The sequence below is a fragment of the Adelges cooleyi genome, unplaced genomic scaffold (assembly GCF_023614345.1).
Source record: "Adelges cooleyi isolate 19-005CV unplaced genomic scaffold, UGA_ACOO_1.1 ACOO_flye_CR_arks_rails_tigmint_CR_PRNA_41, whole genome shotgun sequence".
NCBI classification, from domain to species: Eukaryota; Metazoa; Arthropoda; class Insecta; order Hemiptera; family Adelgidae; genus Adelges; species Adelges cooleyi.
The window spans coordinates 4,352,453-4,370,476 of record NW_026096090.1 but is presented as its reverse complement, the minus strand read 5'-3'; the positions used below and the strand labels follow the sequence as shown (position 1 = coordinate 4,370,476).

Genomic DNA, 18,024 nt, shown 5'->3' with positions numbered 1-18,024 from the left:
GGTATACAGTTTTTTTTTTGCATTTACCGAACGCGGTGAAACGCAATTTTATAAATGTTTATTTGCCTTCCGCCAATAATTTATCGGCCGTGTGTATGCGTGTGTGTGTAAATGTACGATAAACTTCTCTTCTAAACGCTTGTACAATATGTGGGAACTATCGCGCGGTGGCCGCCGATCGGATTACATGGTCGACCTGGTAATGTCAACGTTTTTTTTTTTTAGAACTATAGGGTTTTCGGAATGGTGTTCGTGTCAATCGTATAGTCGTTGGGCGCACTGCAAAAGTATCGCCAAAATAAAAAAAATAACCTAAGAAAAAGATTAATTCAAGTCGCACGCGGGTCCCGTTTTTCGGTTGCAATGGCGAAGGCCGGGAAAACCACATGTTTTACCCGGCGACAGTAAATTATTATAGCACAACAGTTTGAAATACTTAACAGCTATACGTTGTACGTACAAAGCTATAGACGAACGCGTATGTATGTCAACAGAACATAAGACGAGCGACCACTATAGGTACATAATATTGTATGACGGTTCCGACGTCATTGTGTTAGTGTTATAGGATATTATTATTCGCATAGGTCCATGCATAGTTAATGCGCATACCCAACACTGAAATTACCAAATACTTAACAGTTCAGGTTAAGTCGCGATTTGTCGATCCTCGATAAATTTAGGCGAAACCTATTGTTCGGCGTTATGATGTAAACGGTCACCGTACATTTATTATGTGATAATAGAAAACGATAAAATACATTTTACGAATTTAGGGTACTAAGCAAATTTAGGTTGCACGGTGCTGACGTTGAATGCAACCTAGTTGGATCCCTAAATAATTTGTTCACAACATGCCTTCTGCACGTTTTGAATAGCACAAGTCTGTGTGCTACATAATTATTAATCGATAATCTCGTGTAATATGGTCTTTGTGTTTTGTAATTGGACAAACGTTGTTCGCAAAATATAAAAAAAAAAATCATGACTGTGGACAGTGGAGTAATAAGTAAACTGATTTAACTGATGAAAAATAACGCTGTCGCGACTAATGTGATTCGATAATTATTGTGTTTACCGTTTTCAAATCTACTTGGTAAAACTATGAAATGTCAGTATTATTTTAGTTGTGTTATGCACATTTTATATTTTCTGCTATTTCGAATAGATATTCTCTCTCCCTCTCTCTCTCAAACAAAAATAGTAGTTTTTGTATAATTTAAAATCGAGAAAAAAAGATTTAATACATTTTTCAATTTATTTCATCAATTTTTATAGTTTACGGTTGACCGATTTTTTTAACGTTTTAAAAGAGATTAATCCGATAACTTTGTCGGAATCCCATCCATTATCTAGGTATTTAAATTCAATTTTTATAAACCGTAATTACATTATTTCAAATAAAACGCATTTTGCAATTCAAATAAGTAAGTTTGTATTTTTTTCTTTACAGATTACATTTTTTGCTTGTTTTCCATCAATTTTATCTAGATCATTTATTGGATTTTTTTGTTTGCACTTGCTTGCTAACAAAGTTATAGGGGTTCTTGTAATTTGTTTTTAAGAATACTTTATACACCGTATTTACTCTGTTCTTCGGTAATTGTTGCAGCTAAGCTTGACTCTTTTCATATAAAAGCGGGTTATAGCTTTGTTACATTATTCGCACTTTTTCTAGTGGATAATCAGTTTCCTTTCCATACTATTTAACAATTCATTCATGTATAGTTTACTTTTCTCTTTATAGTACTCTTGTTTTTGGTTTAATTTAAAGATTTCTTTGTATTCTGGAATTTTAAAAGACTAAAACTTGAGATCGATTCTTGGAAGGATTTATAAACTCTCTTAATAGTTTTCTTGTGACTCTAAAGCTTGTATATTTACCCAGATTGCAATTGTACAATACTTTACAGCCCAATAATTATTGTGGATATGTTCACAATGTTCTAACTTTTATTTTTACATTTTATTTCCAAATTACAATTTCTACTGTTCTGCTCGATGCAAAAACTTAAACATTATTGGTGTGTCCATCGTAAAAATACTCCCACGGATATTAGTCACTGCTTTGGGTGGATGCGTGCATGTTGATGATTTCGACGTTTATGAACTTTGAATTCGTTCGCATCAAACAACGTCATTCTGTTGGAAGTTGTATAAAAAAACTCTATATCTAAAATTAAAGATTTCAAATGTACAAAACAAGACCAGTAACACAATAGCTAGTATAGTTTCTTAGCATAATAGTACTATGTAGCCGTTAATTCGTGTTTGTAAAGCTATAATTCAGGCTTAATCTCCTTATGTTCCCATTAGATTTTCCAAGTATATCAATAAATATTTCAAACTTTTGTTGGTGATTTTTTATTAGTTAATTATTTACGATGGAAGTACCAATCAATACATTTTAGGAGAACAGCTACAGGTATCCCGGATTCAATATGCCGGTAAACCGCAAACGTAACAGTAGTCCGTTAAGATTCACCACTGTCCGTTAGTTTGTAGGAAGAACTGATCAAAAGAAAATATAGCTTCCCTCCCACCTTCTGAATTTCAAACATGTTTAATTAGCATTAAGTAACATGTCAGCTATATCACAGAGCGGCAAATGAAACTTTTGTCTGTAACGATTTTACTGCTATATCCAAACGTTAATGACGACAAAGATGAAAAAATTATTCATTTTCTTTAGTATTAAATATTCAGTCAAATTATTTTATATGCAAACGACAATATATATTTTATACAAAAAAAAAAATGTTTAATATTTTAAAGAAAAAAACCAATAATATGATAAAACTACATATACGCGTTATACAATATAAACGTTCAAAACATAAAAGTCTTTTTTATTAAATTTTGAATAAATTTCATTAATTTCGACAGCCACTATATTGTTAAGCATAACTCAGTTTTACAGCTTACTTTTACAGATAAAATAACTTTTATTATTTTAATATTTGGCAACATAGTTAAAGCACAAATGAATAATATATATATATACAAAAAAACTCATCAAATACAGGCAAGTTTTCAAAAGAAGCCTTATTAATATTTAATTTTAATTTAAAGTACTTATGGTGGATTCGCGATGCTCTCTTAAATTTTTAAGTTGGCTTAATGATATCGAACTTTACAGTAACTATAATTTAGATTTTGTGTGAAACTGAGAATTCTAAAATATTAACCAATCAAATATTTAATTATCAATTGTAAAAAAATGTATCTACATTGTTCAAGTTCTGAAGTCTTAATGGTTTGTTAGTATAAATTGTTACTTTGTTGGAGTTTATACTTGAATTAGTATATTATGGATTTGTGAAAATCGTATCTCTTGTAAACAAATTGTTTTAACTAATTTTATAATTGTATATTCATAAAAACATAAAATATAGAATTGTCGTATTTAGCATGTGATTCAAATTTTTTTTTTTGGCTTATGGGTTTTTAATTCCTACATATGTATAAAAGCTATTGTTGACGATAATATATAATTTGAAAAATGACTGTAGTATAAATATAGAAATCACTTAAAAAAAAAAAACATGAAACTGATTTCTTCTAAAATCTGATTTTTAAATTAATAATAATAATACAATTAGATATAATTATGTATACTTAGTACTCTATATAATACTCTTAATATTCGGTAAATATACAAAGTGTGTGTGGGTCCCTAAACATAGTGTGGGTTCATAAACATACAGATGAATTCCCTATTAGTCATAATTTGATAGCTTGCATTTTACCCGACTTTAGGTTTAATATCACCATTTAAGGAGTCATTATATTAACGGTTATTAATAAGACTTTCTATTTAAAAATCATATTACAGTCGTTTGGGTTTTATATAACATAAAACACCGTACATTTTTGCACATGTTGTTTTTTTTTTTTTTTGAAATTTAAAAGAAGTCATCGCGGTTTAAATTAACCTTCGCCGAGGGGTACGCGAACGCGCGCCGAATTCAATACAAAAATCAAATGTTAAAATTTTTTTTCCCGCAAGCCCGACAAGGAAACACGAGTTTCCGTCGGCAATTGAATACCACCAACACGGGCATGGTCGTCGGAGGAGCTGTAAAAACCGATAGAACGTGACGTGCATATAATGATTAATGTGTGCGGTGTGGCTCTTCTCCGGATTAACAACAATGCAATTCCGACAAGGCAAATTGCTTTTCTCTCCATGTTTTTGTGTACGTACTGAACAGCGGCGGTTCCACCAGAAACAGTCCATCGTAAGTCGACACCGTACTGTGCAATCGCCGTCGACCTAGACCGCAATAATGACCCGTTCACGTGCCCATCCTGAACCTGGCCCGAGTTATGATTTATATACGGGAAAAGCCGAGACCGATATGGGATTCGCTTTCTTGCGGTCAAAGTGTAAGAAAAAAAAAATATTTTAACTTGTGCGATCAGTATAATTTTATTATGCAGCATGTATATAATAGTATGCCGTCACTCAATGGTTATTGGTGTTTCAGAGACGCGCCAACTCTTACGAATCGGCTTAGGATTTAAACAGATACGTTTTATTTTCACGAATAAATAAATAAATATCTTCTATATAATATATATATATATATATAATATATATATATATATATGACCATATAGAACCATTATTCTTTTTCGGATAAAGGTAAATGCAAAACAGGTCCATGGATCATGTGAATAAAAATAGCAGAATAGCAGTCTCGTAAAATAGTATTATATATTATTGTGTATATAAAGGTATTTTTTAAGAAAAACGTATTTAATAGCGGTCGAATTCGTGGAAATAAAATAAAATTGTATAGTTAGAGAATCGACTTGAAGTCAACAAGTCAACAATATTATTCCACGGTAAAGTAAGTCTATGGACTTCATAACTCGTTAGATAGTTTTGGAGATACAATTATCTTTTGAACTTTTTAATTTACCATTTATAATCGATAATAACATCCGTGCGACCAATCTACCGACAATTTTCTTATTTGTTTAATAATTTTACAATATATTTTTCTATTCCAGATGATATTATGTATATTAATCATCTTATAACCCACAAGATGTTTCAGCCACCTTTTTCCTCTCTTCCTAATTTTTTCTATCTATCAAATAAATACCTCCAACACTTCCATTTTAATCTCTCTGTTTTAACACGTCGATTTAGTGCCATCATTTTACACGCGTTTTCTTTCAAAATATGTTTTCTCCTATTTTATCGCTATTGACGCAGCTCTCGAGTTACGTATAACGCCCTTATTCTTACCTCGCTATTTAACCGGGTCACAGGACACACATCCATCTCAACCTTTTCGTTTAAGCTACTTCCTTTTTTCTTTCGTTTTTTCCTATTCAATGCAAAACACTATGCTATAACTTCCATTTATCATAAGATTTTCCTTTCGCTCTCCAACTGCCACATTTGCGTTACACAACGCGCGTAGGTATTGTCGGCTCGCCTCGCTCACGTCTCACCCACTCGTGTCACGTCTGCTGTAGATGATAAAACAATTATTTTTCTTACGTTTCAGAATTCTGGGAGGAACACTTCCAGTGCCGGTATCCGGGCAGCATGAGAACGCCGTACAACTCCAACTACTCGGCGGTGTGCAACACTAGCTTCCATCTGACCAAGAAAGTGCCCAAGTTCGAAAACCAATTGCAGTTTGTCAGCGACTCTGTGCTGGCGTTCGCTTATGCGTTGTACGACATGCATTTCGAAAATTGCGGCCCGTCCGCCGTCGGGCTTTGCGAAGCGATGAAACCCGTCAAGGGTCCTGAACTTCTAAAGTACCTGAGGAAAGTCCATTTCAAAGGTAAGTCTCGCGGGTACCGTAAAGTCGTCATAATGTTTTCCGCCGGAGTTAATCGTTAAGCGCGAATTGGTCGCTCGGTAAACTCGGTCGCCGCAACGTTGATTTCGAATGAAATACACTTTTCGAAACTTTTCCGGCGTATTGTACTCGTCGTAAATTGTTTTTAAATTTAAGCGCCGGTACAATAAACACTCAATTGGTTATATTTACATGTACATTGATTCCGTAACATTTCGAAATCATAAACGTATTAGATAAAGCGCCGGTCGTTTTAAACCAGCCGAGTTCAATTGATTGTATAGTTTGAAAATTGTACTGCATAAGTGTAATACTTTGTCAACGTCTCGAAACGTGACGACGTTAATACCTTATCAGTCCTCGCGAGTCGACAGATGCTGTGATACTGATAATCCGCTGTGTCGTTGCGGCTAATTATTTGAATTATGAAGTTTGTTTTAAATGGGGGTTATGTTATTGCTACTTGTTTTTTTTTATGATGAAAAAATCCGGGTTTCAGACATCTAAATTTATGGATTGATCGGATCAGAATTATTCCCGCAGTGAAAACTATATATTTTAAGTTCAACATGTTAATTAGTATGATTTAATTTTCTTAGAATATAGATATATCGTGTGTGGTTAAACAATTACAAATACTACTAAAATAACTTATAGAGTTACAGTAATACATATTGTTTCGAATATACCTATTAGGCAAATCCGGTAAATACTGATTTAAACGTCCAATTACTTGGGATATTTGGATTTTGGTCTCATTCTCAATTGTTTATTTTTTTTGTTTTTCTGAATTAAAATTTATAGAGCTTCTTGTGTGATTTTTTTTATTTCCCTTGTTGTTACAATCCCAAACCTGACATAGAGCGCACTTGGCACTAAAAGACAGAGGTTTGAAACATTCAATAGATTAATGGATTGCCCACATTATACGCATCTGCGGGAATTTGTAGTGTAAGCATTGCGGGGGTTTAATATATGGACGTTTCATTTTTATTATAATGTATAAGAAAGAGCCTATACAAGAAAACATTCATCAAACTGTTGGCCGTTGACTTTAAATCGATGTGAAAAAGTAGTGTAAGAGAGAATGGGATAGGTAGAACGAACGGTCGATGTTTGGTCTTATTAACCCGTGTAGTATTGCGTAATATAATCATATTAAACTTACAAGCTAGACTAGATCTTATTCCATACTTCGTGGTGGCCGCAATACTTGAACTACAAATGTTTGAAATTCTGTTTTTCCACGGTATATAAAACTATTTGGGTGAGCTAATACCTTATTCTAGATTAAATAAAATAAAATATTATATAAAATTGTACTACGAAAGCGTCTATTGATGGTTTATAAATGATATTTTCAGGCATATTCTATATTTTTTATTAAACAAAAAACACATATGGTAAAAATTATGTTTCATTGTATCTAGCAAGAATCATAATTTGATTACGGTTTACACGGTTTCAAGTGAATGTTTACTCAGAATAACTGTTGTTAAATATTGGTTTTTTATAAAATAATAAAAACGTTATCGTTATGTATTCAGTTGTATTTGATTGAAGAGAAACGGCCTAACTCAATTATCCCTGAATAATTTGTATTTTTCAAATTTTACACATAAAACACGTGTGTGTACATGACAAAACGTATTTTTTAATATTTGATGAATATTATTATTTTTATTAATTTTACAAGCCCTTTATTTGTTCAATTGTCAGAACTTAAAAAAGTGGCATCGTTCGATCTAAAAGTTGACCGAATTCGGTACTTGTCGGGTTAATTTCAAAATCCGTATTCACTATACCATTCGAGGTGACTTGAATTTTGTATTTTTTATCTCGTCATTTTAGACATTTCCTTTTTAATGGACAAAAAAAATACATGACAATTATAACAAGATTGTGAGTTCATAAAAACGTTATAAAAATGGATATTTTCTTAACTGGCTTAATACACTAGTGGCACAGCTAATTTGTTGAGGGTAACGTAAAGTAAGGAAAGTCATGTTTGCTAATTATACCTCACAGACCATTATAAAATCGTTAACCGGTAGATTTGGTTGGTGAAATAGTAAATGAGTATACGTCAAATATTTCTTTGCAGAAAATAATGATTATAAAAATATCCTCTAGAGACTGCTTTCTCAATTGGGCATGAAATAAAGTTATTGCGTTTTAATCTTATTGCTACGTCAAATATATTTACATTGGATTCGAAATTTTATTACTTAATTTGTTTTTAAATGAAAAATCAAATAGTTCTCGGAAAAACATAACAGGTTGTAAACACAAAATATAATGTTAAACAAATAAGCTATTAACAAAATCTTGCAAAATATAAAAATCGAATACGATTCAGCATAAAAAAAAACTTATTTAAATTAATAATAAAAAGCATTAAAAAAAATATCAACACAAAAAAGCAAATGAAGCGAAGCGAGGTCGGGCGATCACTACAGGCGTATCCAATTTTAACTTTTTAAGCTTTTGGCCCTCCTAACCTTATTGCTTAAAACACTTTCCTTAAGTAATAACTTTTTACCCAAGGTACTTGCCTTAAGTTTACAATTTCTACAACCGTTAGACAGTATATTTTATGAAGGTCCAGTAAACATTTTACATAGGTCGAAAAACCAAAAGAAAAAAGTTAACAAAACCATCTTGTATGGCATCACGCGTTGAAGAAAATGTTTTTTTTTAGTTAAATTTGTTTTTGTGCAAAATAAACGTTTTTTTACTATATAATTAAATAGTAATCATATCTCAGTTGGTCTACGACGTAATATGTTATATAAACAATTTAAATAACCATTGATTGTAATCTTAATTGATCACGTTGAGGTAACGACCAGAGAACCGCGCTATGTATAAATATTTATGTAAAATAGGCATATTTTCAGGTAACACTAAAGCAAACGCACATTCAGTGTGATTTTATACTCGTTAAGCAAATAATTCATCAAGTATTATCGCTGTAATATTGTCGTACGAGTAAAGACGTCAGATTATAATACCTTTATTATAATAAACTATCAAAATATTTTCATAATTTTTTGAGAAAACTATTTGATATTAAAGTTTTAATAAGTTCGTATTTTTAGGTTAATTTAATGTATAAAAATAAACTTTCTTTTAATTCCTTTAACAGAGTATTATAGAAAAAGTTACTTTTAGATCAATCAATTTACTATATTCCCTCTGTACTAAGGAAGAATTTCTTAATCGTTTGAAATAAAATAACAATAATAAAAATACTGGACAATGTGACACTTAAGCACATTTTTTTTTAATTAAACGTAGGTTGGATTTCTTTTACTTAATGTTATCAAAAAAAAAATTAAAAATAAAGCTATATAATATATATATATATATATATATATATATATATATATATATATTTTATATCATGTCTAATACCGTAATACAGTAATAAATCATATTTGCTTTATTACCGTACTGTAATAGACTATGAGAATAAGCCAAAGACGAATGATACATTATAAAAAAGTTCTTCAAAAACCACGGCGCGTCCAAGTTTAAGGAAAAATCCCTTCCGGCAAATTTTGTCCACGGAGTACCTGCCGCGTATTGTTATTAAGAAAAATAAGTTTCACAAAAGAGAAAATGTAATTAATCTATTTATATCTGAATTTGTAAAATATTTGACTTTCGATTTAAATGGCAGATAAAATGTTTGCAAGGCTCTATTAAAGACTTTCACACAGGTATTACATACATATTATATTTTAACACATTGCGTACGAGTCCGCAACACCACGGGATACATTTTCATGTATCTAAGGTTGCTAGTAGACATATTTTTAGTAACATGTTTTGTGTCTGTACCGAAATGTAACATCATGTTTTTGTGTTCTTCAAAAATATGAGATGACTATGGAAGCCACTCTGTTGTAGTTATAAAATACTTTCTACATTGTTGGTACATATTTATTTAGTTCTCAGGTGACCGTTTAGCAACTGTTAGATAATGTCTCATCGAATACGTTTTGTGCAAACAATAATTCAAATTGAGCTGGATTTTTACACGGTTAGTTTTTTGTAAGATCTGAATTTCAGAATGACCCCAGGCGTTCGTTGTAATACTAACCGCTCGAAAACGGTTATAGAGAAAGTTTTGTCAAACGATTTATGAGCCGATTTACGTTGCAATGACAAAGTATACACCTTGATCTGATATAATTCTAGACACTGTTAACCGTATACAACACGTTTGTATAATTGCATGAGACGCTCACAAAGTTTATCGCAAAATTCTTAACACCGCACCGTATAGTCAGAAACAGATGACTGTTGTTTCCATTAAGACGTTTTTGTGCGAGAGCGGGTCCAAGATTTTGGCAAAGTTTTTTTTTACGACACTTTAGTACTTGTTACAAAATTATCGCGGTAGCTCGTTTTGCACGCACACAAAAAAAAAATCCGCTTTTATTACAATTTTGTTTTTTCTTTAATTATAATATGTAAATAAATTCAATTTAAGTTTCTTGAAGATATTATAAAACTAATTTCATTTTCTAGTGACCACGGGTTAAATGAGAAAACTTACTATACTCGATCGCCGCACTGTGCTGGTTACATTTAAATATCTTACTTGAAACCTAATCAAAAATATTTTGTCACTAAAATTTTCTATGACATTAAACTTACCAACAAACTGTCATCTACTCTATTTTAATGCATAAATACTCAAGTGTGCAGTCTATGGTTTGGAAGTTAAAAATAATTTTTCTATTCAAGTCGAAATGTGTTGTACAAATATTCTAACAGAGATCATTCCGACTTTCAGAATTGTTTTCTAATAGTTTAAACAATTTTCAAGATTTATTAAACTGCATGTAAAGTATTTTTAATTTAAAAAGTTAATAAAATATATATGTTGCTATTTAAGTTTCAAAAGTTGATATAAAAATAATTAGTTTGGCAGGGGTTAAAAACTTAAACAAAATGGGAGAGATATTGAGATCACATTGTTTAAAAAAAACTCTGCAAAATAAAAATTAAATTATTTATTAAACCCTATGATATATTGAGTGTCTCATTATAAAAATAACTCACTGTATATATTTTGTCTCATTTCATAACGTCATAAACTTGTATCCAGACTAAATCTATCATACGTGTGACTCCACAAAACATTTAGCTATTGGAGAATAATCTGATTTGCCACGGTATTGCTTCATTACAACAATACTTGTAGGTATAACTCTCATACAATGATCTTCAACTTTTCAGTTTATAACGTAAATAGTTTTGTTCTCCACAACTTATCTAGGTTAACACTGTACATGATCTTTTTTTCATTACATGTATAAAGACTTTAGAGTTTTAGTTTTTTTTCATTAATTACTCCCTTCACTGCATGATGTTTTTTGTTCGAAAAAAATATGTGCTTTGAAATCACCTACTTAACACTACTTAAAAAAATTTTAAAAAATGTTTTTGAGTTTTAGTTTTGTGAAAAATGAATTGTTTTAATTGTTCTAAGTATAGAACATTGAGCAGTGTAAGGTTGAACATTGTTTTGAAAGAGTTCAAAAAGTTGTTTAAATTTGTTTGTATGATGTATTTTGTTCTCGTTAAATGTATTATGTTTATCTACATACTACATAGTGTATTTTATCATGGTCCACTCTTGTTTCTACTCTCGGCGAAATCATTATGTTTCATTCCACATAAAATAAATAGTCTAAAAATGAAATTAAAAGCTGTCAGTAAAAGTATCATTAAACGCTTTCGACTGACTGTTTAGAATTTCCGCTTAAACTATATGTTGTTATGTCAAAATCAAGATTTGCTATCTTTATACACATTATTTAAATTTAAATTTAGTGGATCCATTTTATTATATTCAGTAAACTAAATAGAGCGAAATCATTTGAAGTGCTGAGTGCTGACAATGTCACCTTTTTTTTTAAGTCGTTACTATTATATTTTAATCATCATATTCTCTTAGCGACGTGTTTCAAAAGAGTGTGTTTAGCGAGGCTTCAAAAGAGTCTCGGGTGGACTTCAGAATTTCTGATTTAGTATTTATGTTACACGATACATCTATGCTAGCTAGAAGTGGGTAAGCTTGTAATATTATATGTTCGCTAAAAATAACTCAAAATTTGTAATTTATACACCTCAATAATAGATTAAAACCCACATTTCAACTTATTCATAATTATGTATATTTAATATTTAATTTGTATACACAATATAATGGTAGTTTAACTTATATGTTTTGAATTTATTTAATTTAAAAAATGTCATTGGCCAAGGTACTGATGTATAATATTATAATTTATTATAAATTATGAATATACAACTAAACAAAACGAGATTTGTGTCCTGCTATATTTTAATGGAAGTCCATTTCTTTTGTTGGCTTATCTTAGGTATACCATTAAATCTTTTCTTCTATATCCGTTACTACTTTCTTTTCGTGCAATTCATTGAAGCGTACTAAATTAATTTAATTACTACCAAGATGTGATTGTCTTCCTTTAAAGCAAACAAAACCGTGGAAAACTTTCACTGAATAAGCCTCCTCCCCCGAGGTTAATATATTCATATATAAGGCTGCTGTATACCGTCAGGCAGACACGTTATACTCATCCACTGAGCCTCCTTTCCGTCCCTTCCTTCTTCCGCATCATAATATTCCGAAAAAAAAAACCACTCTGGGTTAACCTCAGTCGTCGTCCCGACGGACAATTCATAACAAATATTGCAAAAGCTTGACAATGTAATGTGTTTTTACAGTGTTAACAACGCAGCGGGTTATAAATTTTAAAGAGGTCGTAAACGTCAGGTTGCCAATTCGTGTCCACGGGGACCTTCAGATTTATTTTGATGGTGGATACTCGACACGCGATCATTTAGACAATTTTTGTTTGTTATCAATAACTCCCCTGAATTACCCAGTTCAAATTGACATTTTATGGAGTATAAAGTTTCTCCGTTCTTAAATATAGTGTAGGTGAAAAAAAACATTTTTTTGTTATTTTAGTTTCGAATTTTGAGCGAAACTAATAAAGTTATTGGTAAACAAAGAAATATTAAATGTACACAAAATAGTTTTATATCTTTCGAAAACTGCACGAAAAAATATTTCTTAAACACTTCGAATTTATCTTTTATAAACAGAATATTTGATTTTTAATTATTATTATTGTTATTATTATTATTATTACAAATGCCAATCGATAGTATCGAAGATTATTTAGATAGATGTTTAGCATGAGACACATTAGACCTGTTAAAGTTAACATCAAAGGTAATGTCATCAGTTATACGAAATTTTATCGTTATCATTCTGATTCCAATGAAATTCCTAATGAAGCTAACGAATCTCGAAATGCGATTAATGAATATCGCAAAAAGAATTAATAAACGGAAATGGTCCGCTGTAAATGTTTTACTCGTAGCGCTAGAATGGTGTTTCGTAACGCTAAACGTAAAATTAAATTATAATGCTTAATTGCAACGCAAAAACAAAAAGAGAGAGAAGCTTATAATTAATCCTTATCTCTAGACTCATAAGATCATTTATGACAAATAATGCCTTTAAGTGAATTTTCGTAAATACTCATTTTCGTTACTACTTACTGTTATGATCAATTATACACAGGATAAAGTGTACAGTGTATTATGTATCGTATAATATGTACAGCTATATTAATTCGTAAATTAAAATAAAAAGTAAAACTAAACCACGCATATTAATATGAGGGATGTCTCTTTTTAAATAGGGTGTACAACATATATATTATCCATTTAAATACTGAAGAAACCCGTTTCCAAATTAATTAAACCACCTTAGCCCTGTATATGATCCTTATAATTTGCATTGTGTACCAATAATAAAAGAACACAACGAATGACTGCATTATGTATATTTTTTGCTTACTTTTAAATAGTAGGTATCGGGTAATAAACTATTTTTGAGTATTATATAAGACATTATAATCATACAAACTGTAAAAGACGTTAGCGATTTATGAATACCCCCAATCGAGTAAAAGCATTTTTAATTCAATTGCGCGTTTCAATCATGTCACACATTCTTTCGACAAGTTACATACATACCACGTGCGAATGTACTAAACCGATAACGGGACAATAACAAACAATGGAATTTAATTATGGACCGCACATTTCCGTTGTAATACCACTGAAACGAGATTTTCATTCAATACTATAATTATTAGTATGTACATGCATGTGTTTGCACAATCAGCGTTTCTAACTGACGTTTTTTTACGGTTTTGGCGGAAATTGAAGTACCGTTATTTTTAAAATAAGCTACTACAAACCAATTGTAATTGTAAACACAAATATAATCCAAAGGGAAAGTTTTTTTTTTATAAAAATATATATGAATATATTGGTATATATTAATATATTTTATGGTAAATTTTAAACTCCTCCGATAACGACGGGTGTACTCATATTAATTGTTACATCTACTCTAATAAACTAATATGAACTGCTAAATCTTAACCGAAACAAATTTTCTTCACACTCGCTTCATAAGAAAGTTTACCGTATATTTTAAAGGGCATTCGCACGCTTCCTGCAATACACCCACTGAATGTTTTGTACTTGGGCACTGGTTTAGTTGCCACGAATTCTCTGTGTAAACTACTCTCTAGACTGTAAAAGTATCTGCTGATAGCACGTATCATTCTGAGTTCGTAAGACCACCGTGGCATGCCGTCACGAGCTGTGTACCACATTATTTTGAATGGGAGGCGAGGAGTAGCTTACAGTGGTATATTATTATGACATCCGTTACTGATGTGCTTACGTCGAGCTCGAGTTTCAGATGCGAAACGTTCGTTTGCAATGCCCTCTAAGAACATGTATTCGTCGTATCTCTCCCGTCTTATTGCCATGCTCCGCGGTTCTAAGACAGTAATATTTTTATTTATTTATACACACACACATAATATATATATATATGTATGTATATGGTTGAACTTAAAATTCCATTAGTAAATTGGGTATAAGGCTAAAAAATGCCCAGTTGGACTTCAAAGTTCAATACAAAACATACAGTACACCATAGGCGGTGATCAGGGAGTGTTGTGCGACTTAATCATATCCAATACTCCAATATTGCTCCCCGAAAGTGTTTATTCACATTCATTATACAACAGGATTAAGCGTCTACGAGGCTTCAAGTACTTATTGGAGTAGATAGGAACGGAATAAAACTTTATTACGAGTAAGACGTGAAGGAACTCAAAAGCTTACAAAAGTAAAAAAGACGGCAGAATTAATAAAGCCACACAGGAGTTTGCGATAAACTGAGAGGACATATAATGATTTACAGCCAATGTGAAGTTTGAGCTATTCAAACACTGTAATCATGGAGTGGATGTGATATACTTATAACGTGTAATCTACAGCATACAAAATATATGCTGGACGCGTTCAAGCCAGCAATCACCATTAGCTGTATGTAGGGGCTTCAAGTTTCAACCTGGCGATTCGTACCCAAAGATAGGCAAAACGAGGGCACAGAAAATGGATTACATCGCATTAGTCAATTTGAACACTTTTTATGAAACACCTAAGTGCTTTGCAGTGATTTCATAGTCAATATGAGCTTAAATTTAGAACAGGAATAAAATCAAGATGACCAATACAGTTATCGGCATTAAGAAGGTAAATTAACTGAGAATGAAAAAGATAACAGGGAGAAATTTCCGATGAAAATCATAGATCTTTAAGGAGATATTAATTAACGCCTTACCAAATAATTGCATGCCATCTACAAAATGCATCTAACTAAGACTTAGATCTATTTGCAATACTTGTTCTTTGCCATAACTTTGCAATTTTCTTGTAGTTATTTATCAAGTTCGAGCAAGTGTGTAAGTCTTTTCAACTACATCAAACATCAATGTAAACTATTTTTAAAACTAAGTCCGCAGTTTTACGTTTTTTTAGTTCTCCGTACATTTAGGTTATTTATTTTGGCTCAAACAATGCGTGAAACTTTTTTAGCTTTTATGATAACAGAAAAATGCTTTAAAATAGTATGTCCTTTAAAGTGGTTACCGATTATCTATAAATCTATAAATATATTGAATATACTTGTACAAAACTCATTTATTTATCTGTCTTTGAACAAATGTATCTTATAATTATTTAAAATATATAAAAATAACAACAACTACGTAACACAGGAATATGTCTAAGACTTCAAATATATTAAGGAATTACAGATACTAGTAATAATTTAGTTATCATCAAGCTTAATGATATTTTTGAGAAATATTACATAATGCATATTGTATACAATAAGCTTGATGTTTGAAATAGCGCCTCATTTCCTCATTCTCTTAAAATTGTTTTTTTTTTTTTTAAACATGAATAAAAACTACATTCAGACCAAATGGGACTGTGCACTATGTATTATAATATAGTAAATAAAATAAAAAATATTTTTGCATCTCCAGACAGCTCACATATTCCATGTTTACATTACATTACTTTCAGATAAAGATCTTCTACTTCTATAAACAGTTTTTACTACATTTATGCGCATTAAAGTGGTACATTTCATAAACTTTTTTTGTGAATTTATAACCATACGATTTTTGCAGTTTTACATTATCTACATAACGTCAGTGTTTACAAACTTCAATACAAATTACACGTGTACGTCAATAATATTCTTTAAAACGCCTTTTTCATTACAAATACGTCTATTTCAATTTTCTTTTACTCGTTTTACTTTGAATTGCTTCCCGCACTGGCATAATGCCTGAACCATACCAATCAACTATAATCTATATTGTCTTTAACATTACTTGTTAGATTGATTTTTCTCTCTGGAAATAAAATTCTCATGTGGTTTAAAAGGACAAAATAACGTCCACACCGTATTTGGCCATCGTCGCAATTGTTAGCTTCAGTTTTTCACTCACTTTTTTCAATCTCGGTATATTTATTTTTGCGTCTCATCTTAGTTATCTTGGGGGATTTTTTTTTCTGTTCGATTAATATAGATTTTATGTTTTTTTTTATTGAGTAAACTTACAACAGTATCAAAAAAATAAAATGACGTATTGCCTACGTGTACATATAGGTTGACTTGACTGATGGTCGATTGATCTGTTCGCTATGAACGGCCATTCATAATACAACGACACGAAAGACTTATTTATGTTTGCTCGTTGATTTCGTATGCAACGTTCGAAGCGACTGTTATTTGAAGTCGACAAAAATTGTCTCAGAATTCTTGTTATTATGATAGCCTTCATCGGATGAAATTTATACGGTATTCGCTATGACTACTCTAATTTAGCGTCTTCGTTCGGTATGGTTTGTTCGGCAAGACTGCAGTAAAACAGCTGCAGTACGTTTTTTTTTCTATCCGTTTAAACCCTCAGCTGTCAAACTATATATTGCAATGAGATTTCCGGAATATCGACTTGGTGGTTCTTATCAAATTGGGTCAAGGATTACCTTCGAGGAAATAACGTTATTACGAATATTTATAACGTGTACTTACGAGTGTGGTACTTAAAATTGAACCGCTATAGTTTCATATATTAACTAAATAATTTATTAATGTAGATTTACTAGATACTACTTACAGACTATTCGTATCAGTGAACAGACATTTATTTAAATATCACATTAGGTAAGGCAAATTGTTCGCTTTGATTACGAATTCTCTGTAGATACGATTTATTGCCTATAACCTCTATTTTTGGCACGTGTTTCTATACTTTCACTTTAACTTTGATAGTAGAGTAGCATTGGTGCCAAAATGGGGGGTTTGCCTATTTCAGAGATCAAGTGTCTTTGGTTTTCGATTACGGTAGGATATGTAAAATATAAAAAAATACTAACGACTTCATGCACATAAAAACCACAGTTTTCAATATTCAAATACGTATATTATATATATATATAAATATTATTTACATTTCATAATAAAATTTAAGTATGAGTAGTGCCAGATCCGATCTACGATTTTCGTATTACGTAATAACATTTCACTTCGCTCAATTATTACAAATTATCAATTTAAAATAATAAAAAATGCCAATAATTGTTGCAAAACTGGTTTACGTGTATATATGAGTAAAAATGATTTCATTATGTATAATTTTTTTTTAAAATTATTTGTTTTAAGACAATTATTTTTAAAAAAACAATCGAGTTGAAC

The 18,024-nt window shown here is 31.0% G+C and overlaps 1 protein-coding gene across 2 annotated transcripts in view; it reads left to right on the top strand.

Moving 5' to 3' along the window:
- Nucleotides 1–18,024, top strand: part of LOC126841928 (metabotropic glutamate receptor 2-like) — a 150,938-nt gene that overhangs the window by 85,801 nt on the left and 47,113 nt on the right. For both annotated transcript variants that reach the window (XR_007686248.1, XM_050578739.1), the window contains exon 6: nucleotides 5,526–5,810. Coding sequence is in view for 1 of the 2 variants with exons in the window: in XM_050578739.1 (XP_050434696.1) it covers nucleotides 5,526–5,810 (285 nt within the window). In the remaining variant the exon portion in view is untranslated. The remainder of the gene's footprint in view (nucleotides 1–5,525; nucleotides 5,811–18,024) is intronic.